The sequence below is a fragment of the Vespula pensylvanica genome, chromosome 6, assembly GCF_014466175.1.
Source record: "Vespula pensylvanica isolate Volc-1 chromosome 6, ASM1446617v1, whole genome shotgun sequence".
NCBI classification, from domain to species: domain Eukaryota; kingdom Metazoa; phylum Arthropoda; class Insecta; order Hymenoptera; family Vespidae; genus Vespula; species Vespula pensylvanica.
Genome location: NC_057690.1, coordinates 8,060,800 through 8,087,629, shown reverse-complemented (window position 1 = coordinate 8,087,629; position 26,830 = coordinate 8,060,800). Strand labels below are relative to the sequence as shown.

The 26,830-nt window shown below is 34.5% G+C and overlaps 1 protein-coding gene across 5 annotated transcripts in view; it reads left to right on the top strand.

Moving 5' to 3' along the window:
- The window catches only part of LOC122629768 (Down syndrome cell adhesion molecule-like protein Dscam2), a 124,709-nt gene that overhangs the window by 82,011 nt on the left and 15,868 nt on the right, over positions 1-26,830 (top strand). For 4 of the 5 annotated variants that reach the window (XM_043813534.1, XM_043813530.1, XM_043813531.1 and 1 more), the window contains exons 8-15: positions 83-379; positions 779-889; positions 1,043-1,201; positions 6,841-7,284; positions 21,591-21,710; positions 23,997-24,176; positions 24,514-24,661; positions 25,344-25,642. In XM_043813534.1, the coding sequence (XP_043669469.1) occupies positions 83-379; positions 779-889; positions 1,043-1,201; positions 6,841-7,284; positions 21,591-21,710; positions 23,997-24,176; positions 24,514-24,661; positions 25,344-25,642 (1,758 nt within the window). Of the gene's footprint in view, positions 1-82; positions 380-778; positions 890-1,042; positions 1,202-6,840; positions 7,285-12,915; positions 13,318-21,590; positions 21,711-23,996; positions 24,177-24,513; positions 24,662-25,343; positions 25,643-26,830 lie in introns of all 5 variants that reach the window. The other variant, XM_043813532.1, reaches the window with a different exon arrangement.

Here is a 26,830-nt window from a genome sequence, read left to right as displayed (position 1 = left end):
GAGAGAGAGAGAGAGAGAGAGAGCCGTTGTTTCAAAGCTTTCTGTTATATATATGTAATCTAACCGTAACGTCTGTTAACAGAGATCGCACCACAGCTGGTCTACAGGTTTATCGAACAGACAATGCAGCCTGGACCATCGGTTTCTCTGAAATGCAGCGCCGCAGGTAATCCCACGCCGCAAATTTCCTGGCTGCTAGATGGATTTCCGCTTCCACAAAACGACAGGCTTCTGATTGGCCAATATGTGACCGTGTACGGAGACGTAATATCCCACGTTAACATCACATCGGTTAAACCGGAGGACGGCGGAGAATACGAGTGTACTGCCAGTAGTAGAGCTGGAGACTCGAAACATTCAGCAAGACTGAATATTTACGGTAAGTAATTCGGTATGGGAATAAGAGAACGATGGGATCCATCGATGAAGGAAACGTGACGATCATTCGATCGTCTAATCTCGAATCACACGGCTGAACACTCGTTCGAGAAATTTTCAAGAGCTCGTCTTGAGATTTTATCGAAATTATTCTTGTCAAAGAGTTTTATATATGTATATATGTGTGTGTGTGTGTGTGTGTGTGTAGGGTATTGCAAAAAAAAAAGAAAGTAATCGAGTGACGTTTTCTTCCTTTCTTTTCTTTTCTTTTCTTTTCTTTTTTTTTTTTTTTTTTACATCTTGTATACCTATGAACTTGTCACTTGCACATAATTTCCTTTTAAGGATAAAATCGTTGAAGTAAAAGTTAAAAGGAATTTTCTATAATTTTCAATCTCAGGACTGCCATATGTCAGACCCATGTCGACCGTCTCAGCGGTTGCTGGAAAGCAACTATATATCAAATGCCCTGTAGCTGGATACCCCATCGAATCGATAGTATGGGAAAAAGGTAAGTGTGGTTTGTTCAAGAAGAATTTCATCATTGTCAAGAATTTTGAGTGAATTGATTTTCTTCTTTTTTTTTTTCTTTTCTTTTCTTTTCGTTTTCCTAAACACGAATATCTGAGAAATGTTTTTCAACGATTAATTACAATCTTATCAGGCAACGTAAGACTGCCAACTAATATGAGACAAAGAGTAGCTAATGGTACTCTTTTCATCGATACTGTACAACGTGCTGCTGATCAAGGCATTTATACCTGCACTGCCAGAAACAAACATAATATTACTTCTCAACGATCCGTCGAAGTTCGTGTTTTAGGTGAGTAAATTGTTAATTGGTATTTTTAAAGAAAGAAAAAAAGAAAACAAAATAATAATAATAACAATGAAATTCAATGAAACTAATCAATTTCTTTCCCATAGTTTATAGGATGATAAATGGTTGACATTTCCCTATTTGTCGATTAAAACTCTGTAAGTAAGCCCAATTTTCTCGACGTAACCTGTCAAAAATATCGTCAATCGATCTTTCGGCTTTAAGTTTCGATAATGAAGATGACTAAGGTCTATCTCGAAGTCTTTAGCCTTCGCGTGTTTCCAGCGTTAGTTCTAAAGTCTTATATGAAAGGGTTTGGGATAAAACAAGAGTCATCGAAGCGTGATAGTCTTTAGCAGATGTGAGCTCGAAAGATGAAATAATAGGAGAAATCTTAGGGTTATATGGTGGTCCTTCCTTAATCGTATCTAAATATATTACTTTTAAATAGAAGATATCGTGGTATCGAGAAAATTGGGATTAAAATAAATATTTTTTTTTTCTTCTTTTTCCTTTTTTTTTTTAGGATGACGAAAGAATTACGAATTTTAAAATATCAGATCGATGATTAATTCAGGTTCCTTAACACCCCTCGCCCCTCTAAAACCCCATATAATCATTCGAAAGATATTATCAAGCACGTTTAATCGCATTTGAAGATATCGTTTCGTCCTCGAATATATTGAGCCACATTTTGCACCCCTTACCCATTTACCGATCATATTAATTGCAATTTATGTATACATAATCGAGCGGCTGGTTTGACAGGCGCCACCAAATTTATCTTCACACAATGTTTCTGTTAGCTTTACGGGATCAAACGACAGCCCAAGTCTACTGTTTGGGCAGGCTTGATTATCATGCGACAACATCACCCAACCCTGTACCAACGAACTCTATGTTTATCGCGTTGTATGCAACTTTCGTGAACGACGCGAATCTTCGAAAGTTCATCAATCTCGATGACGCGTTTATTATTATTATTATTATTATTATTATTATTATTATTATTATTTTTATTACTATTTTATTATTATTATTATTATTATTATTATTTTATTATTATTATTATTAATTTGTTTTTATTATTTTAATTTTATTATTATTATTGTTATTATTATTGTCATTGTTATTATTATTATTTTAATTATTATACTATTGGGACTACTATAGCCAGGATAAACATACATGTACAAACTCACGCTCATTACATATACACAAGTTCTTTGGTTTATATTTTTTATTTCCTTTTGCTCTTTATTGAAAGAAAAAAGAAAGAGAAAAAAATCATTGATCATGAAAAATTAAAATAATATCATCATCATCATTATCACTCTTCGTTCTTTACTTTCTACTTTAATATTTTTCCAAATGTAGATGGCATCGATCGAAGAAGGCTCGATTTAAAAAGGGAAAAAAATTATTCGAGGTTGATTGGATAAATAACGACGATATTTGAATCGGGTACTCTAGTATAGGGTTGCTTAAGAACGTCTTTAACTCAATGCTTTCAGCTACGAATCGTATTACCGTTTCACGATAATTAAACTGGTACGATCCGAGAGTGAATTAATGCAAGCTCATTGTACGTACGTAGAATGATTGTATGTATACATAACGATATATAGAGGGGTGTTAATAATAAAGAGAGGGAGAGAGAAAAGAGAGTGTGTGTGAGAGAGAGAGAGAGAGGGGGGGAGAGAAAGAGCGAGACAGAAAACAAGTAATTTGACGAGCGAGAAAATGAAGAAATATAATCGATTCGAAATATTCTCTCTCTCTTTTTTTTTCTCTTTCTCTTCATTTAGTTCTTTTTTCTCGACTCGAAGAAAATCGAGAAAGTATGCTGGGAGTGACGTCGACCGACTAATTAATCTTGTTTGCTAACGACCATACATTTGATTTGATTATATTTCAAAATCAAACAAACGAAATAGATTCACCTACTGCCATTGGGAATTATTACGAGAATGTTACACTTTACACGTGTACTACCGGTCGACGAAGCTCGTTCCTATCGAAATTCCGACGAGGAAATCGCACTGCGACGTACGGAAATGACGCAGACGAAACAACGAGTTAACGATTAGGATTGAATCGTAGCTTTTTTCGATCGAGCTTTCTATCGTTCTTCGACTAACAACGATTAATTTTTTTTTCTCTTGAATTTATTTCCATCTTTCCTCTCGCATATTGTTTTATTTCTTTCTGTATCTCTTTTCGTCGATCTTTTTCTTTTAACAATTTCTTTCTGTTTTATTTGTCGTATAATACAATACGTAACATACAGAACATCGTAATATATTCATTACAGGGATTCAAAAGATTTTTTTTTTTTTTCTTTTTCTTTCTTCTCCTTTTTCTTCTCTATATATCTTTTCTCTCGTAAATTTTCTTTTTTATTTTCTCTGTGTCTCTTTTTATTGTTTTTGTTTCTGTAATTTTAATTTTTCTTCGTCCTTCGTTGCATAATACGATACAAAATGTACAGGACAATGTACACTAATGGATTCAGGCCAGGATTCTCGTCTACTTCGTAGGAATGGAAACGAGGCTTCAAAGTCTCTTTAACATTTATCTAGGGATTTACCTACATAAACGTAAATAGTTAAGAGAAGAGCAATGAACATAGTTAGGCGCGTGCGCGCGTTTCTGTGTGCCTGAATATCCCGGAAATGACCCACGCACAGAGCACAGCACCTCACTTGCATCGCTGAAGCATCTGTCCTTGCACGCGCTCGCCTTAAACTGCTCTGTAATACTTCGTATACATATACTATACATATATGTATATTGTATATACCATATATATATATATATACATTTCTTTTTCTATCTGTACATACATATGTATACGCCTAATTATGTATATATATATATATGCATACATACATTGTATATATATATATATATATATATATATATATATATATATAAAATAGGTGCAATTAAAATTATACGTTGACGTTTTATTATATTTTATTATTTTAAATAAATCATCTCGTCGATGTTGATACGTATATTTTGTTAATTATAAATTGGAAAATTATTTGATAAAACGTATTGACGTGTAATTTTCAAGCACGCTCTGTTGTACGTTCGTGTACATAAAAAAAAAAAAGAAAAGGAAAAAAAAAAGAAAAAGGGGAAAAAAAAAGAACACGACATACATAAGGCTTCGTTAAAAATTTAAATTAATTTCTTTGAAAATATTACGTTTTCTAATAAGATACATTCTCGACAAATTTATGAAGATTTTCGTGATAATTAACGACTGCTTTATGTATTCGAGTGGATGTACAAAATCCTGTGTATATATGTGCCGGATAATCGGGACGGTGAGATGTGTGAATTTGCTATAATTTTTTTTTCTTACATACATACATACATACGTGCCTATATATACATATCTAGCTACATACATATATCTATTGTAGTATATATATATATACATATGAAAAAAAAAATATATATATATACTTACATATAATTTGCAATATAATGTAGTCTGATATATCTAAATTATATCGCAAATTCGATAAAGAGATAACAAGGAGAGAAAAACGGAAAACCTTATCTTACATGCAATCTCCGTTTGCTTTCGAGGTGAGAGTCTCGCGAAAAAAAGAAAAAAACATAAAAAAAAAAAAAAGAGAAGAAGAAGGGTCGTTTAATCGAAGTCACAGGCTTCATTCGTGTCCTCGATTCGAAATAAAACTCGCTGTCTTTTACGTGGCCGATCGACGCATCGACGAGTTTCACGATAGTAAAGAAAGGTTAAGAAGTTTTAAAAGTAGATCGCGAATGAATCCAACCGTCGATAGGTCGACTTCTCAACGGTGCTGAGCAATTCGAAAAGAAAAGAAAAGAAAAGAAAAGAAAAGAGAAGAGAAGAGAAGAAAAGAAAAGAAAAGAGCTTTTCAATCGAGAACTTGCCTTAGAGTAGATATCAGAGATCGATGTATTATATTATCAAGATACATTTCATAAACGAGAAAATAACGAAAAAATAGGAAGTTGCAAAATTGAGCGAATGCGACCAGCGTAAAATTGCTTTCGTTTATATTTAGCAAGTTGTGTACTCCTGTAACAAGTTGCTACAAGATCAAAGGCAGCGTGTTTTATTATTAAAGGAATCCTTTTTAATCAAGCGTTTAATTACATCCCACTCTATATCTCTCTCAATCTATCTCTCTCTATCTTTGTCTTCCTTTCTATCTATCTATCTATCTACCTATCTATCTATCTCTATCTATCTGACTATACTATAGAGCAAAGCATCAATCTTTGTGTTATCCGGAAAAGATTGTCATTAAGTCGAGGAATTCCGTTGTCTCCTTGTCTCGTCTTATCTTTATCGATCTATCTATATCTACAGGTAATCGTGCTGATATCATTGCGTCCCGTTGAATATCATGTTGTCATTCTCCTCTCATTAAAAGTGATTAACTCATATCGATACGTTTATTAAAAAAGAATATACGATATATAGACTTGTTGTCCCGTTAGTATGAATATTATGAACATGAGATGAATGGTATGAAAGAGAGAGAGAAAGAGAGAGAGAGTGAGAGAGAGAGAGAGAGAGAGAGAGAGAGAGAGAGAGTTGAAACTTGGTAATCCCGTAGTCGTCGTAAAGACGAGCCTTAATCTCCTGCAGGGGTTAAAAGGCTTAAGCAGTAAGAGCGAGGAGGATGAGGAGGATGAGGAGGATGAAGTGGAGGAGGAGAGTGTACGTACGTGGTATTCGACGAAGTCGCTTTCATCTTCGCCAGTGCTGCCGGATAACTGTATATAATCACGCCTTCTCTCCTATTATACTATGACTTATATCTCTATCTCTTTCTCTGTCTCTCACTCTCTCTTTCTCTCTTTCTCTTTATCTCTCCTTCTGTCTATCTCTATCTCTTTCCATGTTTATTGAATCCTTAAACAATCGTTGTCTCTTTATACCTATAGTTGATAATGTCAGGGGCCGATCGTTTAATACTCTCTCCTCAAACTTGAGACAAAGGATTCCTAAAGACTTAACTCCGGCAGCAATGGTTGAATCTTTTACTATGTATATACATATATATATGTATGTGTGTGTGTGTGTATATATATATATATATATATATATATATATGCATATATGCTGTTGGAAGTGAAGTTTCGTGACTCGAATCGAATAGAATTTCCTGATAGATTTTTCAAAGTAGTTTATCTAAAGTCTACTAAATTGTAATAGTTATCCATACAAAGTATTAAGCCTGTACGCATACATTATATGTATACATATGTATATATATATGTATATATATGTGTGTGATACACACATGCATATATATATTATACATACTCTAGTACTCTATGAAAAATTCGAGCTAATGCATAAAACGAAAGAAAAGAAAAAGGGGAAAACCCTTGAACTCCTACGCTATGATTCTGTCACTATCTCTGTCTATCTATCTACCTATCTATCTATCTACCCATCTATCTATCTATCTATCTATCTATCTATCTATCTATCTATCTATCTATCTATCTATCTATCTATCCATCTATTTCTATCTATCTATCTCGCAGCGTCTGATTAAACAAACAAGTATTGCTTCGGAACGGAATGCCATACCTTTTGTTTTCTGTTGTTGTCTTTTCAGTGCCACCTAAAATCACGCCTTTCAGTTTTGCTCGCGATTTAAACGTAGGCGACCGTACTAGCATACAGTGCGTTGTCGCTACTGGCGACCTGCCATTAACGTTCACGTGGCTGAAAGATAACGTCCCGATAGAGACGATCAGAACGACGTCGCGGGAGGCGTCGTCGAACCTTGCTAACGGAGACAGCATTGGTTCGTTAACTAACAAGTCTCTTAAGAATGGCTCCGGTTCCAAGAAAGGTACTGCCGCCGCCGCCTTAGCAGCAGCAGCAGCAGCAGCCGCGGCCCACGACCCGAGAAAGGCGATAACCATCCGGCAAAATGACGCTTTTATCAGCGCCCTGAGCATTAGCACGATCGCACCCGCGCACAATGGCACGTACACCTGTCGCGTGACCAATGGCGCGGCCACCGTCGCTCATTCTGCACTCCTTCACGTCAACGGTAAACGCACACCGTTGGTGTACTCTCTCGTTCTTTCTTTCCTTCTTTATTTCTTTATTCGTTTCATTTTCTTTCTTTCTTTCTTTTTGTTTTCTTTATTTATTTACTTCTTTTATTTATTTACTTATTTATTTATTTATTTATTTATTTATTTATTTATTTATTTCCCAATATTACGTGATCTTCCGTCTCTCCCTATTCACGTGTACTTCTCATCGAGTGAATTTCATTCGTCTTTTTCATTTCGTTCCATTACAATATCGATACGTCTCTAAATAGTTATCATTAGTTTTGTGAATTTTCTAAAAGCTTGCTGTTATTTATGATAGGAATTGTATTGATATGATTCATGTCAGTTCGCAAGAGTTGAATTCCTCGAACGAGACGACACGTTTCCAAGAGACAAAATCTCCATGGTCAAGTGTATTTGTCTAGAATCGAACCGAAATTTTCTCTCTTATTAAATAATAGATATCGATAATGTTTAATGGTAAACCAGAGAAATATTCGCCGAGAGAGTTTACGAGAGAGGTCATGTGCTCGATAGATTCTTTTTCGTTTGACGGTCTTAGTACGAGGCAAAATTTCTTTCCTTTTTTTCCTTTCTTTTTTCTTCGTTAATGAAAAAAAAAAAAAAAAAAAAAAAAAGAACGATGAAAAAATAAAATCAAATAGAAACGAAAAAGCCACGAGTTTGTGCTCTTACATATTTTCTTTCTCTTTCTCTCTTTCTCTTTCTCTCTATCTCTCTCTTTCTTTCTTGTGGTTTTCAGATATCTCGTAAAACATGTTATAACGGAAACATTGGAAAATTCCTCTTTTAAATTCGGCTGCATTCTAGCGAACACACGCAACAAATTCCTCTACCCTGTTTAAATTTTCTTTTTCTTCCTTTTTTTTCTTTCTTCCTTTTTTTTTTTTTTTTTTTTAAATCGTATCGACGATCAACGTTGATCGTCGTAACGATCAGTAATCGGTAAACTTTAAAAAGTGACAAATTTTTGCTAACATGCAAGTTATCAAAAGCAGTTGCACTCTGTGAAAGATCGGCACGTCGTCTTCGTGACGTTCAAAAGTCAACATAGAATTTCTATTTGACATTAAATTGCATCCTCGACCATTCGAATCAGTCTTATCGAAAATATTTCCTAATGATTTAAAATAAAATATACGAAGGGTCTGATAACAGATAAAGAAAAGATCGTCTTTGATTAAGACTGGATGCAATTTTTCATTCAAACTTTATTTTCGATTCCAATTTGGATCATTTCAAAATCAACGCGTTGACATTATTCAATCCTTTTGTTTTTTTTTACATTTTTATTTCCTTTCTTTTTTTTTTTTTATATTTTTCTTTTTATTTTTGGACGACGTGCGTCATCGTATTCGACGTGCTACAAATAATATTCGTTCTATTATCTTCCGATTTTCTCGTTCTATCTATCTATCTATCTATCTATCTATCTATCTATCTATCTATCTATCTATCTATCTATCTATCTATCTATCTATCTAACTGTCTGTCTGTCTGTCTGTCTCTTTTGTACTATATTTCATCCTTTCCAGTCCTCGAATTCACTACTCTGCGTCTATTCGTTTATTCTTTCTTTTATGCTTCTTCCATTTCTTCTATTTCTTCTTCTATATACTATACTTCGAACCCTGCACGCTGTTTTCTTGCACGCCTAATTGCACGCTTCGATCGGATTTACATAACGAGTATATATTGTATATACTCTTGATACGTATGTATATACACACACGCACACATAAATATACGTATACACAAGCATACATAGATACACAAAGATATATATATATATATATTTGTATATATATTTATCTATATACTATCTGCTAGTAATTTATTTTCTCGTTACCGAAACGTTTTTAATGTATTCGAAAGTTGAATAAGTATGTAGAAGATATCTCGCGTCGAGTTGTAACATCGAGATATCGAGCATTAATTCGATTCAAAATTGTTTCTTTTCCCTTTTTTCTTTTCTTTTTTGTTTATTTCTCTTATCAGACGTATTAATCGTATTAAATCGTATACGTCCAGTTTTTCGAGTTTATTCATAATACAAAAATTATTTATAATAAAAAGTTCGATGTTGCAACGAGATGATAGAATTATCGTTCGTATTGACTTTAACTACCTCGCACACGTGTATGCATCGTCCAGCATTAACATATGTATATATTTTATATATATATATATATATTTAATCAGGAAACACGTAATATGTTTTTGACTGAGTACTTATATCGTTGACACTTAATCCATTTTCACACGCACACACGTACTTATATTCTCATATAGACCGAATCGTTTGTTGAAAATGATCGCCATTACGTTTCCCAGTAGGAGTCGTGTTACGTTTGTTTATTCGCTCGTATCATCGTTAATTTTATTATTACTCGTTATTGTGTTGTATGATTATCATCACACGTCTTGAGCGATCCTTTGATTAAAAACTTATTATATATTTACATATACATATATATATGTATATATATATATACACATATATATTTATATATATTTATATATCCTATTAATGTAGAAATGAATTTTCGCAAGAGAAAAATGCTCTTTTATATTTTTATGTAACGTTTATCGTCATCACGTTATTATGCTAATTATTAACCCATTAACGTCGTCACACTGACGACGATCAGTTGACGACAGTTAGTCAAGCAAAGTAGTAAAAAGAATCAAAATCGATCGGACAAAGTTAACGTTAACGATCTCGATCGATCGATCGATCTATCTATTTTATCGATCGATTTATTTTATCGTTTGTCATTTATCAAAAAAATCAGAATTGAGATCGTTGACGTCACTTCATTCGAATCATTTATCTCTTCCCTAAGATATTGATCTCTTCGACGTGCATTCAGATATTGGTAAGTAACTCGGTTTAATTAAGTAAGATATTTTTTTTTCAGTGGGAGAATAACAGATGCCAATTAATGTTTATATATCTAAAGGTATTATTTAAACATTATCGAACGTACGTAATTACTTACACGTTGGCTAGAAACACATTTTAATGCAATTAGTTGAACGATCATTTGTTATTACGCGAAATGCAAAATGCAATAAATTGTTTAAGAAGAAAGTAATTGCGTTAAAATGTGCTCGTTATTGTATATTGGAACGAGTAGGGCAGGGCAGGATAGGGAAGGGAAGGGAAAAAAAAACGAAAAGCAAAAAAAGAAAGTAAAGAAAGAAAAAAAAAAAAAAAAGAAAAAGTGAGCACGAGTTCGATGCTCGTACTTAATTTCCCGAACCGCAAGGATATTTGAACTTGTCGGAGAATTTATTGTACGCGTTCCTCGTTCTCTCGTATGGCTTATCTCAACGTGGCTCGACCAGTTTCGTCATAAAGATGCATTGGATGACATTAACAGTTGCACTCGGTCATAAATGTTCATTTTCTTCAGGTAACGTGGTCCGTTCGTGGTGAACGTGGTCGCCAAAATCCTTCTGCTCTCTCCTCCATTCCCTCTCCTCTATCCCTTCTCGGTTTATATCTCTCACTTTTCTATCTCTTACAGTATGCTACTACATATTTATGACCGAGAGAGAATTTTCTTTTTACTTGATGACTTTTCTACTAAACGAGCAACGAACTCGTCTTTGGAAGGTCACGACGAAAAAGAGAGATATACACACACACACACACACACACACAGAGAGAGAGAGAGAGAGAGAGAGAGAATAACGATTTTTTCTCCTACTCTACACGCTATTTTGTATCATTCTATCAAGTGAGCTAACAATGGTGAAATCAGCAGAAAATAGCCAGTTAATTTAGTCCGGCAGCTAGGTACTAGCGAATCCAAATAAGAGGCTAGATTTTTTATCGGCTCTTATAAAAAGAATTTCATTTGATTGCGACGGACCGAGTAAGTTTATTCAGTTATTATCGCATCTCCTATTCGACAGGTTATTCCTACTGGAATATTTTCTATTCATATTCGAATATAATTTCAATTTTATCCTTAATTATTTAATATATTCATATCCGACGTGAGCCTTTACAATCTGGACTTTGATAATCTCCAAGCCTTTCAAGAATATTAAACCGTAATGTAATTTTATAGAATATGAATCGTCACGATGATATCAACCGTTAACGAAGCCATTAAATTAATTATTATTATAAAAAAGAAAGAAGAATAGAAAACAGAAATTTACTTAACAAATTTAACATAAGTGTCGTTAAAATTCTCTCTCTCTCTCTCTCTCTTTCTCTCTCTCTCTCTCTCTCTCTCTCTCTCTCTCTCTCTCTCTTTCTCTCTGTTTGGACGAATAAAAATGGTCGAAGTTGACGATGGAAGAAAAGATTTTTCGTGAGTGGTGAATATAAACGAGGTACATATTTGCAGCGTGTTTCCAACACTTCGTGGCCTTCCATTAGCTCTTATAACAACGACGACGACGACGACGACGACGACGACGACGACGACAACGACAAAGACGACGACGACGACTACTACGATGACGACGATGACAACGACAACGACTACTACGACGACAAGCAGTCGACGAGACTTTGCGGTTGGAACTGACTCTGGTGCGTACTGGAGTAGAGTAGCCCACCTCGGGCTGTAGACAGACAGCGAGCAGGAAAATAATGTCACGTTTCTCGTGGCTTACAGATGGAACAAAGTTGTTAGGGGTGGCTGCGACAAGAAAAGTATAGAGCGAAGCCAGATATGTGTTACGCTATTTTAACCACCGCGTTTCTCTCTATTTCTTTTTTCTTTTCTTTTCTTTTCTCTTTTTTTTTTTTCTTTCTTTTTGCACATTAACTCTTTCTCGAAAGACACATTTCTCGACTTTGATAAAGCATTTTTTTCGTTCTTTATCTTCTTTATAGTAAAATGGAGAAATTTAATCTACGATGTAATCGTTGATGAGTAATCGATTGAATAAAATTAGAAATTATTTGAAGGATACGAAATTGATCGATCAAATCGCGAGATGAAAACGTTACAAGCTCTTTGCCGTTAGTCTTCTTCGAAACCAAACCGCGGCTACCTCTAACGATGGATCAAAAAAAGTAAAAGAGAGTAAAAAATAGAAAGATAGAGAGAGATAGACAGACAGACAGACAGACAGACAGACAGACAGACAGAGAAAGAGAGAGAGAGAGAGAGAAAGAACGAGAGAACGAGGAAAAATTTGGCACGTACTCCAGTACGTTCCCGAGAGCAATATCCATCGGCATGATAAATATCGATGTCTAATAATAAAGGAGCGAGAATGGAGAAAAAGGCAAAAAAAAAAAAAGAAAAATAAAAAAGAAATTTTTTTAAATCAAAAAGAAAGAAAAACAGAAAAAAAGGTAAAAACGGAAAAAAAAGAAAAGAAAAATTTTATATGTATATATATATAAGTATATAGGTAGAATGGAGAGAAACTACAACGACGACGATTACTACTACTAATGCTACTATTTTCTACTACTACTATTACTGCTACTACTACTACTACTACTACTACTACTACTACTACTACTACTACTACTACTACTACTACTACTACTACTACTACAGAACGACATATACGATAACGTGATCGTCGCATGATTATCATCAGACGTGTAACGTTTATAGTTCCGCCGCGGATCTCGCCGTTTTATTTCGAAAACGGTCTGACGGAGGGGATGAGGACACAGCTAATGTGTACCGCGAGCCAGGGTGACCAGCCTTTCAACATCACGTGGTTGATGGACGGCAAACCGATTCAGGTCAGAGCAAGTGACGGCACATCGACCGCGTCGGTAGCTGTTCAGGCAACGAAGTCTCAGCCAAAAGCACAGGCGAAAGTTCAGCCCGTCGAACCCATCGACGTTATCAACGTCGAGACGAACGCCGGCATACAGATAAGCGACTATACGCCGTTTTCCAGCATCCTCACGATAAATAGCGTCAACGCTAGGCACAGCGGGAACTACACTTGCCAGATCAGCAACGTCGCTGGCACGGCCGAACACACGACCGGCCTCTCAGTCGCTGGTTGGTGTCCATCCCAAAAAACCAAACAAAACAGATATTACGAAAAAAAAAAAAAAAAAAAAAAAAAGATAAAAAAGTATTCGAATCGTATGATTAACGAGATTTTAACATTTAGTTGTATACATACATACATATATATACATATATATATATATATATATCTACGTGATATCTAATCGATATTTCTAGTACATAAGAACGTCTCCCGTGTACATAAACCGTTTTATTTCGAAAAGTGCGAACAGAGAGAGTAGGTATATGTATATATTCTTTTTGCATTCTACTCGTTATCTTTTATCATCGCATAAGCTTACCGATCATCGAAACTTTCTCTTTCTCTCTCTCTCTCTCTCTCTCTCTCTCTCTCTCTCTCTCTGTTCACAGTTTCGAATATAGGAGTGTGTGTATAGGTAACGTCTTCGTCAAGGAAAGAAGGAGAAGCACGAAATCCTGAGAAGGATCGAAGAACCTCGATTCACAGACACGTACGCGAGTCCTCTTTCATCCCCGTTCCTTCTCTTCCCTTTCCTTTCCTTTCCTTTCCCTTCCTTTCCCTTCTTTCTCACTCTACCGTTAATCTTCTTTCCTTTGGATGCGGCACACAGCCTCTTACATCGAACTCGCTGATGACGTCCCACGGGAGATCGCAAGCCGCGCGACGTGCTTACCTTCCCCTTATCTCTTTCTCTTATTTCTTGCTTTCTTTTTCTCTTTCTTTACTTCTTCGGCTCTTTTTCTTCCTCCTCTTCTTCTTCTTCTTCTTCTTCTTCTTCTTAACTGAGCTGCGATATCGCTGATTAGAAAAGTCTCAGATTTTTGGCACGAGCTCGAACCTCTCAACAGTCTCTGCCAATTTTTACTAAGACAGATGGACCACTTCTCTTTCTTTATCTTTTTTTTTTTTGTCTTCTCTTTCTCTTTCCTTTTCTTTTTCATTTTTTTTTGTTTTCTTCAATCTCATTGAAACCCGCTAGTTAGTTAAATTGATTTTTACTTTTCTTTTTTTTTCTTTGCTCCCTCTCCTCTTTTTCTTTCTTCTTCTTTTTACTTTTTTTCTCTCATCGAGAAACGCAAAAGCAAAGTAAAATCTATGTAAATACGCGCGACTTTTATCGTCGTAATCTTTCCTTTTTTCTCCCAAAAATGTTCTTCCAACGTTAGGCTTTTCTTTTCTTTTTTTCCTTTTCGTCTTTTTTCTTTTTTTTTTTTTTTACGCTATTTAATAATCGTCTTCTTCCTTCAGTTTTATTTTTATATTTCCCGCCTTTCCACGCGGCACGTTCCATGAGTCGCATCGTTAGAGAGATTTGACTTGTAAATGGCCATGCGAATTATCGTTTTTCTCCTCTTTCTTTCTCTTTCTCTCTCCCTGTCCCTTTCTCTCTCTCTCTCTCTCTCTTTCTCTATCTCTTTCTCTCTCTATCTTTCTCTTTTCTGTTTTATCTTCTTCTATATTTTCTTTCTTTTTTATCTCTTTTCTTCGGTACAACGTATACGGGATGTATTATTCACGCTTGCAAACAGCACGGCCAGCTTCGTCTTTCCACGGATTCATTAGCTCTATGCAGAGTCGAGAAACAGATAGGATTATAAAACGAGGGAGTTCTCTCTCTCTCTCTCTCTCTCTCTCTTTCTTTTCCACTTTCTCGCTAATCGAGTACGCCGTTCGATTAATTTATTATCCATTTGCCAACGGGAATGCGGTGAACCATGGAAGAAAAATAGTCCAAGAAACTCTGTGTGAGAAAGAAATGGAGAGATAGGTAGAAAGAGAGAGACAGAGAGACAGAGAGAGAGAGAGAGAGAGAGAGAGAGAGAGAATAAAAAAAAAAGAAAATAGAAGAAGAAAGAACGATATCGGTCGACCGCGATGTAATCTCGCAAGGAAGCATAATTCTTCTCTCCTCTTCGAAAGTTTCGACTTTCCTTCTTTCTACCGTTTTTCTTCCTTTTTTATACGTGCCATCTCGGCCGGAAAAAAGGGGCGAGAGCGAAGGTACGAGAGCTCGCCTTGGTATTTTCTCGTTATATAAAACGTCAAGAGTATTAAGGCCATGACGTAGTGTTGCGGCATAATGTTCTTCCTTTCATTCATATTCATTAAGTCCCACGACTCCAGTTGGCAGCTAGTGGTTCGCCATTTTATCAAAAAAAAAAAAAAAAGAAAAAAAAATGAAAGAAAGAAAGAAAAAAGAAAAAAAAAGAACAAAAAAAAATATAAAAAAAGAGAGAAAAAAAAGGGGACAAAAAGAGAGAGACAGAGAGAGAAATAAAAGGCAACCCCGTAAATTTAAATTATGTTACGAAGTAGAAATCAATGCGGTCGGTATTCACATTCGTCATCGTTTTCATGTTCGAAAGTTTGATATCGAGTATTCTGTGCTACTCTTCTTTTCCAATATAGTGGATATATGTAATATGTATATATGATACATATGTGTATCAGAGAATGCATCAATTTTATATTGACAAATTTACCATCGACACGCAATTCTACGTTTATGATACTTTCGGGATCGTATGTATTTCGATAGTTCATTATCATTTATATTATAGTTACGATATCAATTTTATATTCGAAAAATTTGTTATCAACATAAACAATATAACAATGAAACGTTAAAGTACATAATTACCAAACAAAGCTAAAGTCAACTTTATTGAATTTAATGTCATTGCGCTTGTAACGAGCCGCGGAGTACATTTCAACAAATCTGTTATTAACGAAACTTTGTTACCTGCCACTCGTTAAGAGAATAGAGAGGATGTAATACCAGACTACGACAAAAAAAAAGACAAAGAAAGAAAGAAAAAATACATAATTATCGAATGACGATGCATGATAATGAGCTGTCCTTTAAAATCACAATGTTTCCATGATGGACAAAGTTTCAAACGTGATAACGATATGAAAGGAAGACATTGTGTTCGACATAATATACATATTTACGTTACCTTCAAAGCTATAGCATGAACTATGAGAGATTGAAATGAAAAAGACAAAAAAAAAAGAAAGGAAGAAAAAAGAAAAGGAAAAAAGGAAAAGAAAAGAGGAAAAAAAGAAAGAAAGAAAAAAAAGAGAGAGGGAGGGAAGAAAAAAAAAGGCAGAACGGCAAAGCCGTGCCCTGAATTTTTCAACGATCCTGCTGCCACTGACGCAATTTTAATAGAGTCACTGGCCGGAGATAAAACTCACTCTTTCTCTCTCTCTCACTCTCCCTTCCTCTCTCTCTCTCTCTCTCTCTCTCTCTCTCTCTCTTTCTCTCTTTCTCTTTTTCTCTCTTGGTCTCTTTGCAGAACGAAATGGAGTGCGACGGAGTGGAAAATAGGATGTGCGATTTTCGAGGGCTAACAGGACGTTGAAAATGATAACGATAGTAATAGCGGGTGGGCCTCGCTAAGAACGATAACGGCGAACTGAGTGTACGCCGGTATTCCGGCAACGATAAGAAACACGTGCCTTCCCATTTATTCTCCATTATTACCCTCGCGTTGAACACTTTTGGCGTCGATGCTCTACACTCTCCCTCTTTTTTTTCTTTCTCTCTCTCTCTCTTTCTCTCTCTCTCTCTCTCTCTCTCTCTCTCTCTCTCTCTCTCTCTTTCTATATATATACATATATATATATATATCAACTGTATCGTTCGATCGAAACGAGCAGATAGTCCACTTTAAGAAGCCAATATCCAGTGATTCGAAGCTGAAACAGCGTTACGTTTTAGTCTTCTTCTTCTTCTTTTTCCCCTTTTTCTTCTTTTTCTTTGGCTACAATCTTCGAACGTATTACTCACTATCATATATCTTTCTTTTAATGTCTATAAAATTGTACACGTTGCCGTGTTACGTCATCTCGAAAGTTACTAGATATTAACTTTCTACAATGGAACTTTTTTACTTTCTTGTTTCTTTTCTCTCCTCTGTATATTCTTTAAAAATAAATTGTATTTAACAAGACACGTGCTATACACACATATATACATACACACGTTGCTATACACACACACACACACACATTGAAATAAATAACGTGTTATTATACGTTTAATAACATTTAAATATATTTATTCTACATAGAGATAATTAGAACTTTTTAATTGACACATTGCCTTTTTATTCATTTCTCTCTCTCTCTCTCTCTCTCTCTCTCTCTCTCTCTCTCTCTCTCTCTCTCTCTCTCTCTCTCCATCCCTTATGATAAAAAATCTAATCTTTTATTTCTTTTCTCCTTTCTCTTTAATCAGAATTTTCTTTCATATGTATATATATATATTCCTTACATATATATACCCACACATATACACACACAAATACACACACGTATATCTAGACACGTGTCTACGCACGCTTACGTGTAAACTAGAAGAAAGTAGAAACTCGAGACAAGTTTTCCAGGTCATTACACAAATGCGTTCTCTCCGAAAGTAACGCGGACCAAAGCCGTAAGAAGCCGTACTCGAGATAGTCATAATGTTTGTTCTCTCTTGGCCAAATGGGAGGCAATGTGCTTTTAAGTCGTGGCCATGTTCATCAACGGAATACCTTCTACCATGGGAGCGTGCAAGCGCGCGCGCGCGCGCTCGCTCACTCACTCACTCACTCATTCGCAGTCGCAAACACAAAGAACGTTTTCCGTTTTACGAGGAAGCTGCCCTTCTCGCAACAGGTTTACGATCAGGCAAGCGTAGATTTTTAGTGGTATTTTTATATCCGGTTCGCATTACGACCGCGAGCTTTCGTTCCTTCCTCTCCGGTTATTCCCAACCCCCTCTTTCCCCTACCCCTTCATCACGATTGTATTAAAGAGGATCGTAAGACGGTAGAGTTTCTAGCTGGATTTTATTACCGTTTCCCTTTCTTATTACCTGCATTCTGAAAGCGTCTGAAATGAGAGTAAAATTCTCCATTCGTTTCTGATTTTTCGACACGGGAAAATTCAAGTTACGGGAGAAGTTTAAAAAAAAAAAAAAAAAAAAAAAGAAAGAACAAAAAAAGAAATGGAATTCACGATGGTTCATCGATCCTTCTTATTAAACGAGAAAAACAAGGTGACAAGATGTCTTTCTTAACGAAAAAGAATCATTCGATAGGTAACATAATCTTAGGACTGAAAAGCAAGGAGTACAACAGGAGATACCTGCATTGCAGAGACTCATATGTCCGTAATATAACATAATAATTAATAATATTCATTATTCCAAATAATCGATCGATCCTTATTATTATTATTATTTTTATTATCATCATCGTCGTCATCATCGTCACTATCATCATTGTTATTATCTTGCATGTCCATTTTTTAAAATGAAATCGCGGTGTAAAAATTCTGCGCCATTTTTTACGTATCCGGCATTCTTATCTTTAGTTTACGTAATTGACGAATTGCAGATATCTATTTTGTTAAGCGTATTTTCATGTTTCGATTTTCTTTCTTCTTTTGTCGAAATATTTCAACAAGTCTCCCGCCACGGTTATAGACTCGACTAAGTCGGTAAGGCAAAATAAATCTGTCAATTATGTTGACTTTTTTATATCGTTCCGTCTTTTTTGTTTTTTCTTCTTCTTCTTCTTCTTCTTCTTCTTCTTCTTCGTATATTCCTTTTTCAGCTCTGTCCCATCCTTCCATCCCCTCATCGTTATCATTTCAGTAATTCTATACATTATTGTTGTTAAAGAACCGACGTAGGCGAGGTTCGACAAATTTTCTTGATAATTAGATTAGAAACACGTCTATTTATTTTGTCCTTTCGTTTATCCGGTTTTTTGAAAGGGTTCAATGAAAACCCTAGGTAGTGTATCGTAGTAATTACATATTATCTATATATATATATATTATACGAGACGTTGTTGTGCTCCTGTAATGCAACAAATATCTGTAACGGATGTAAAGCATGCATTCGCATAGTTAACGTTTATATCATCTCATATTTATATACCCATACATATATATATTCATACCTAATAATATGTTCACACGTATCATATAATATATAAAAAAATATATATATACATATATACGTGTGTACATATAAGCATATATATATTATATTTATATCAGAGCAACTTGGAATGACGATGAAAGAGTTAAAGGAGTATTTCACAATTTTTCTTCTCGTATGCCTCGATTTTTACGTGTTTCTCATCGTTAACAGTATTAGAAGTATCGTTTGCGTTGTTGTTATTGCTGTTATTTCTATGCACCGTATTTTTATATTATCGTCGATACTTTTTTACTTGGAATGTTGCTTGTACATACACATAAACACATACGATCACACAGAAATGCACCTTTCCTAATCAATATCAAAAGAGTACTCGAACGATATCGATTTTTTAGTCGTTATATTTTTCTAACAAGTTTTTTTCGCATGAAATCTTTCTCACTTATCAGGAATGTTATCATCTCGTTTGATTACCCACGCCTTTAAATTATTATTATTATTATTATTATTATTATCGTTATTATTATTTTTATTATTATTTATTTATTTTTTATTTTTATTACTATTATTATTATCGAAAATTTATTTAACAGCTTGATATTCCTTTTATTCGTGATCTATCGTCACTTTGCATGAAATTCCACGAGATCTATTTATACAGTTATTATTTAACAAATGTGATTTTATTTCAACGAACACGCATGTTTTCTTTTTTCGTTTTTCAGATGAAAGCACTTTCTTCGTTTCGATGGCCAGTCTCGCACGACCCGTTCTTTTTTACTTTCCTTTCTTCGGAAGCACACACGAACAACATTTATTGATTTGACTGCACTGAGCGTTTACGTTTGATTTTGCGAGAGATACAACATCGTCAATTCAAGTAACTTAGTCGTAGATACATACATATATATATATATATATATATATACACATACATATATATATACATATATGTATATAAATATCAATACATATATATCATAATAAAATTGTTACCATATCGTTGTTTAAACATTCTTAGTGATTGCGTAAGTATGCAGCATAGAGATACGTTGAAATTTGCATGCCTTTTAAGAAAAAGTGAAAAATAAAACACGTAAGTACGTAATGCGTACTTAATTAGTACGAGAATAAATAATTAAAAAAAAAAAAAAAAAGAAAGAAAAAAAAGAGGTGTAGAGAGGTGGATCTCTTAATCTCGGTCAGCTCGTCGTCTTTTATTTCAAGAAAATGATTTCATCAGTCATATATAATTCTTGGAAAAATGTCGAGATCGAACAATGAATTGGTCGTTTATCAACAACGAACTGTAATTGCTTGGGCTTCGGGAACATCCTTCAAAAACATTGATTGATATCGTACTATCGAAGTAATTTTGCTACGCAAAATCTGTTATAAAACGCGTCTAGATGCGTAAATAAACGTTCGAAGAAAGTTCGTAATATCGTAGATATCGCTCTTCTCTCCGCTGTTATTGACGTACGTTTGAGTAATTTTCAAACACGTAATATCAAGAAATGTATTTCGTAAAAATATCAGACCGTCCACGACGACGAAGGACGTGGACAAAATTTGTGTGGTAACTACGATATTCCGAGAGTGAAAAATATTTTCATTTCGTTCTGTACATCTCACTCTTCTAAACGATTCTTTCTCTCTCTCTCTCTCTCTCTCTCTCTCTCTCTCTCTCTCTCTCTTTCTTTTAAATCGATATTTTATTACGATCCTTCGCTGTCGAAGTAATTCGTGAAATGGTAAAAAATTCATCGGAAGTATATCACTCCAACGATAAATTTGAGACATGATTTTAACAATAGTATCTTCCAATTTATTCAGCATAATTCTATTTCTTTTATTTCTCATCCTTATTCTCTTTTTGAATAAGCATTATTCGACATAATTAATCTTTTCTTTTTATTTCTCTTCCACTTCTTTCTTTTCACAAACCCACGTATCTATTTCGATATATTGCTTTTTTTTTTAAACAAAGAAATCGAACATTTCGAATATCATTTCAAACATACATCTCGAAAGTACTTCAACAAAATAAATACATAATACAAACGGATTAAGATTTTCTTAACACTCGGAAGAAAAGAGAGAGAGAGAGAGAGAGAGAGTAAGAATGAGACATAGAAGATGTGACGGAAAGATAAAAGAAAGTAAAACGCGTAATCGGCGTCGATTTAAAGTTTGCCCTGGCAAATTCGAAACAGTAGAAACTAGTTGACGTCGAGCGGGCTGAGAGGACACAGAGGGATCCAAATGAAAATTCTGATCGAACTCGCGCTCGACCAGCTGGAAGATTTTAAGCCAATTGGATTGTATTTTTAGTACCACCGAGGTGGACCGTGGAACCTATCGACCAGGACGCCGTTGTAGGTCACGGCGTCTCCATTGCCTGTCAGGCTGAAGGATTCCCCATTCCGACTGTGACTTGGAAGCAATCTATCGGTAAGTCACGACTTCTTAAAGTTGGGATCTTTCTTTTTCTTTTCTATCTCTCTCTATTTCTCTTTGTATGTATGTGTCTCTATCTGTCTCACTTTTATGTCCTTCCTCTTATCTCTCTCTCTCTCTCTCTCTCTCTCTCTCTTTCTCTATTTTTTCTCTTTTTTCTGTCTCTCTTTCTCTCTCTCTTTCAAATGTCATGAAGAACTTGAAGACTTGACTAGAAATCGGGCCAACTTCAAAGCTGAATTCTCTCTGCTCATCCCCTCTACCTCTACCTCATTTTTCATCTTTAACAATTACGTAGATGAAGAACTTTCTCGTTCTCGTTTTCATTGCCCTTCTCTTTCTTTTTTTCCCTTCTTTCTTTCTTTCTTTCTTTCTTTCTTTCTTTCTTTCGCAAATTTTTCCTCTTCGTGATTGTTACGTACATACGTACACGTTACAATGAGAAGTAATAACGATTCATAATCTTTTAAGTCTCCCTTTTTCATCACGTTTATATCTTCATTTTATATAAAAAAAAAAAAAAAAAAAATATGGTAAAAAGAAAAAGAAATTCGAATTGACGCGTTAATATTTATCCAGCCCACTTATTCTCATCTCGTCAAAATTAACTTCGTTCTATCCAAACTCACTCTTGAATTTCTCTAGATCTTTATTTTTCTTCTTTATAAATGTTAGATGATGTAGAAAAAAATCGATACAATATATATGTATATATAAATATATACCTTCTTCATTTATATATTTATATATATATATATATATATATATATATCTTTCTCTTTATTTCAACCCTTCCTTTCGACTCTTTATTTTATTTTATCGAGTTCGAGTAGTCTAATAACTTTGGACGGCCTTTATGCCGATCGAGTTTGGCGTCTGCCCGATATAAAATGGCTTTCATTAAGTTACACCAGGTGGTAGGCGAAAGAAGGAAGGTAGAAAAAGAAAAAAAAAAGGGAATGACAGAAGGGTATGGTTCACGATCTATCACGAAATTCGCTGATCGGCCATTCTCAGCAGTTTCATTCAGCTCGAAATAAGCCGTTCGGCTGACAAAGCGGCTGGATAATTAGTTTCATCAATACGTTGATCGTCGACATGATATTTCATCGATAGCTGAATTGCCTTCGTTTTTACTCCTTTCTCTTTCTCATGTAACGAAGAAAATTGTTCGGAAGCTATATTCTCTCTTAACTCTTTTGTCTTTTCATGAATATTTCTTTTTCCTTTTTTTTATTTTTCTCTTTCCATTTTTCAATATTTTCGTCGACTTTGAAGAGAAATCAAAGCAGTGTACCAGGGTATTTCGTCCGATTTAAAAAAAGAAGGAAAAAAAGAAAGAAAGAAAGAAAAATTAAGAAAAAGATAGAAAACAATGAAAACTTGGAAAGTTCGTCTCATATAACGTTTAAGGAGGATATTGAAATGTTGCTTTTTCACTTTTCTTCTTTCTCCCACCCCTTTTCCCTTGAGTTACACATGTATATATATATATATATATATATATATATATATGTACATCTATGTATGTATAATATGTAGATTCGAAATAGATACTCGAGGGCAAAAGGAGAGGATGTTAAATCGCTTCGATCTGCCGTGAAGGTATGCAAGCCACGCGAGTACTAGCTTCCTTCGACGAATTGCCTGATTCAAGAGAGGAATCTCTTCGTATCCATTATAAATTCGTTGCATAGGTATCACGATTCCAAGCTTATTGTGCATACCAAGTTATTCCCTGTTTCTTGTAATTCTTGTAGCAACCATTATATCTTTCTAACTTTTCTTTTTCCCTTGGATATTATCGATCGAGTTCGCCTATCGTAAAATAAAACTTTAATATGTGCGCGTGTGTCTGCGTAATTATATATTTTAAATGAAATTTAAAAAATATTAAAGTTGTTATTAATTAAAAAATACTAGAGTATATTTTATATATTTTAATATAAATAAAATATTATTAAAATGAATGAATCGTATTCATATATGTATATTTTAAATAAAATTAAAAAAAGAAAAATGTTGAAGTTGTTATTAATTAAAAAAATAATAAAGTATATATTACATACTTTAATATGAATAAAATATATTATTAAAATCGATGAATCGTATTCATCGAGATAAGAATGAAAGAAAATCACGTTCGAATTTGCTTCTCTCTGGATTTAATTTAAGATTGAAACTCAAATTTCATAATGACGACATAGAGATCGTTACTGGTATGAAGGAAGGGTAGTACGTACGAGGGTGAGGGTTAAACGTGTCCTGTCGAACATTTAGGTGAAACACCAGGCGACTATAGGGAGCTAGGATATAGCGGTACTGAGGGAGCAGGGGTTGCCGGAAATGGGTCCTTGGTGATTCCACGAGTATCAAGAGATCATGCTGGCTCCTATCTATGCCAAGCGAGCAACGGCATCGGACCTGGGCTCAGCAAGCTCATTCGCCTAACAGTTCATGGTAAAATATTCACGTTGCCATTGAGTTATACCACTAGTTCCTGTACCTACGTCAATTAGCAAGATACATCAGCAACAAGATACCTGCCAGTTTATATTATGAATAAAAGCTTTCTATCTACCTACCTACTTCTTTTTTTCTTCTTTTCTTTTTTGAATTGTAGATTAATTTATTAATGAAAATATGAGAAAGATAATCGTCGTAGATTAATTTTCTTTGAACATTTCGTATAACGTTTAATAAGTACGAGACATTTGTTTCTAATTTTATTGTTAATTCATTACCGAGTAACTACAAAGGGCGTTATGTGTAATTGGTCTGATGCTTTGGCAAACAGCGGGTCCTCAGGTGACAGTAAGGACGAGGCAGGAGTCTGTGAGAAGAGGAGATAGCGTAACGCTACGATGCGAGGCTGAAGGAGACGCTCCTCTTGATCTGAGCTGGCGTGTGCGTGACAGCAGGGTCGATCCTAATTACGACGTTAGGTGCGTATCGAAATTAATCATGCGCAACCCTACTGAGAGAAACGTGTAACACCCGATGCATGGTAATATATAGACTGTGTCATTTAGACGAAAGGGAGAGGGAAGGAAGAGAAATTTGTCTGCTCATCTTTTATATGGTTTTTCTTTTATGAAAGTATCTTAAGTTAGGTCTATTAAAATAGATTTAATGTATAATTTGAAAATAATTTGTTCATTATGGTTAATATTTATTCATTCAAGTACGTTATCGTTGTTATTATATATTTTATCCATTGGGGTATTGAGATTAGAGGTATCATTTGAAATTTTTCGTTTCCATTCTTATTAATGTTCATAAATTCAAGTACAATATTATTATTATTACTATCATCATCATCATCATTTTTGTTATTGTTGTCATTATTATTTATTTAATTTCTGGAACTCATTCATTGGGATATTGAGATCATAAGTATAATTTGAAAATTATTTTTTTATTATCATTATTATTCATAAATTAACGTAAAGTGCAGTATATTATTATTATCATAATTAATGTATTGTTTGAAACTGTTATTCGTTGTGATATTGGTCTTTGACAAATTTAATCCTCATCTTTTACATTAAAAAAAATTCTTTATTGTTGCCAATGTTTTTAGTATAAAAATTATTAAGTAATATCTTGTATTTTACTTTTGTTTAGATATAGCATCGAAAAGAGCGTAGTGGCCGGTCGCGTTCTCTCAGAATTGAGAATTATGCAGGTAAGCCACATGGACCGTGGCGATTACGTTTGCGTTGCCGGCAATGCCTATGGTCACGCTCGTGCTACGATCCACTTGCTTGTCCAAGAACCTCCAAACTTTCCAAGGAATTTGCACGTGGCTGAACAAGGAAGCCGTTCGATCCTCTTAGCATGGTCGTCGCCTCAAAGCGATCAAGATGCAAGTCATGCGAGTTCACCTATCACCAACTATATCGTGCAATACAAAGAGGCTCAGGGTGAGTTTCCACATGATCGATAAAACGATATAAAATATCGATTATTTTCATCATTATATCAAAAAGATCTAACATTATCGATTCATTCTTCTTCATTCAATTCTAAATCTTTTTACGATACTATCGAATTATTTTTTTCTTTCTTCGTTCTTCGGACTCGTTTGAACGAATTGTTAATACCATCTTACGTATATATATATATACACGTGTACATACATATATTCTTTCTATATATGTGTATATATATACTTATATAGTTGGTACATATGTATGTATGTCTATATATATACTTCGTATGGTCTATCGTTGGTATATCAATAACTTCGATCGTACAAGAATGACGAACAACAATAGTTAGGTATTGCCTGTGTGGTTGCATACGTTATTATTCCATAATAATTAATTGGAATAGTAAACATTTTCAAAAGTCAACAAGACGCGTAATTGATACGCTTGCGTATGTAATATAATCACTATTTTGTAAAGAGAAAGAGAGAGAAATAGCGGTAATTATAGAGTTTATTGTAGCACGTAATAAGCATACGGCATGTCTCATTTCAAACGATATGATTAAATATCTCCTATTGGTTTTTATAAAAGTATATTTCAGTCTTCTTTTGAATTTGTTGATTTTTTAAGGGAATGTCATATTTTAGAAAGGTCGCAGTTATTAAAGATATTGGAAGTTATAACAATCTTTTATTTTCTCTTTTTTCTTTTTTCTTTTTTAAATAAAACTCGATATTTTAAGTCTAACACAAGTTCTAGAGTATCAGTGCAAATCCAATAAAGCTCCTATAACAATAAAGAATAGATCTAGATACGAAGCAAATGTTATAATTAGTGTACCTTCGATATTGATATTTCATCAACTTATAACGATAATAGTTATATCATTGTAATACTATTATAATAATATATAATATACTATAACCGCATGAACATGCGACAAATCAGAAATCCAAATCACAAATTACAAGTGCCGTACCGTGCCGTGCCGTGCCGTAGTTTAAGGCATAGACATAGTGGAGTAATTTCGTTTGATATTCCGAGCTTCATCATTTTATTCGTGCATGATAAGTGACTCAGTGTGATCTCCTTCCACGTAATGTCCTTTTGTGGGAATATCAGTATTGCAATTTAGTGTACGGACTAGTTCATGTATATCTCTCTGTCTTTGTCTCTCTC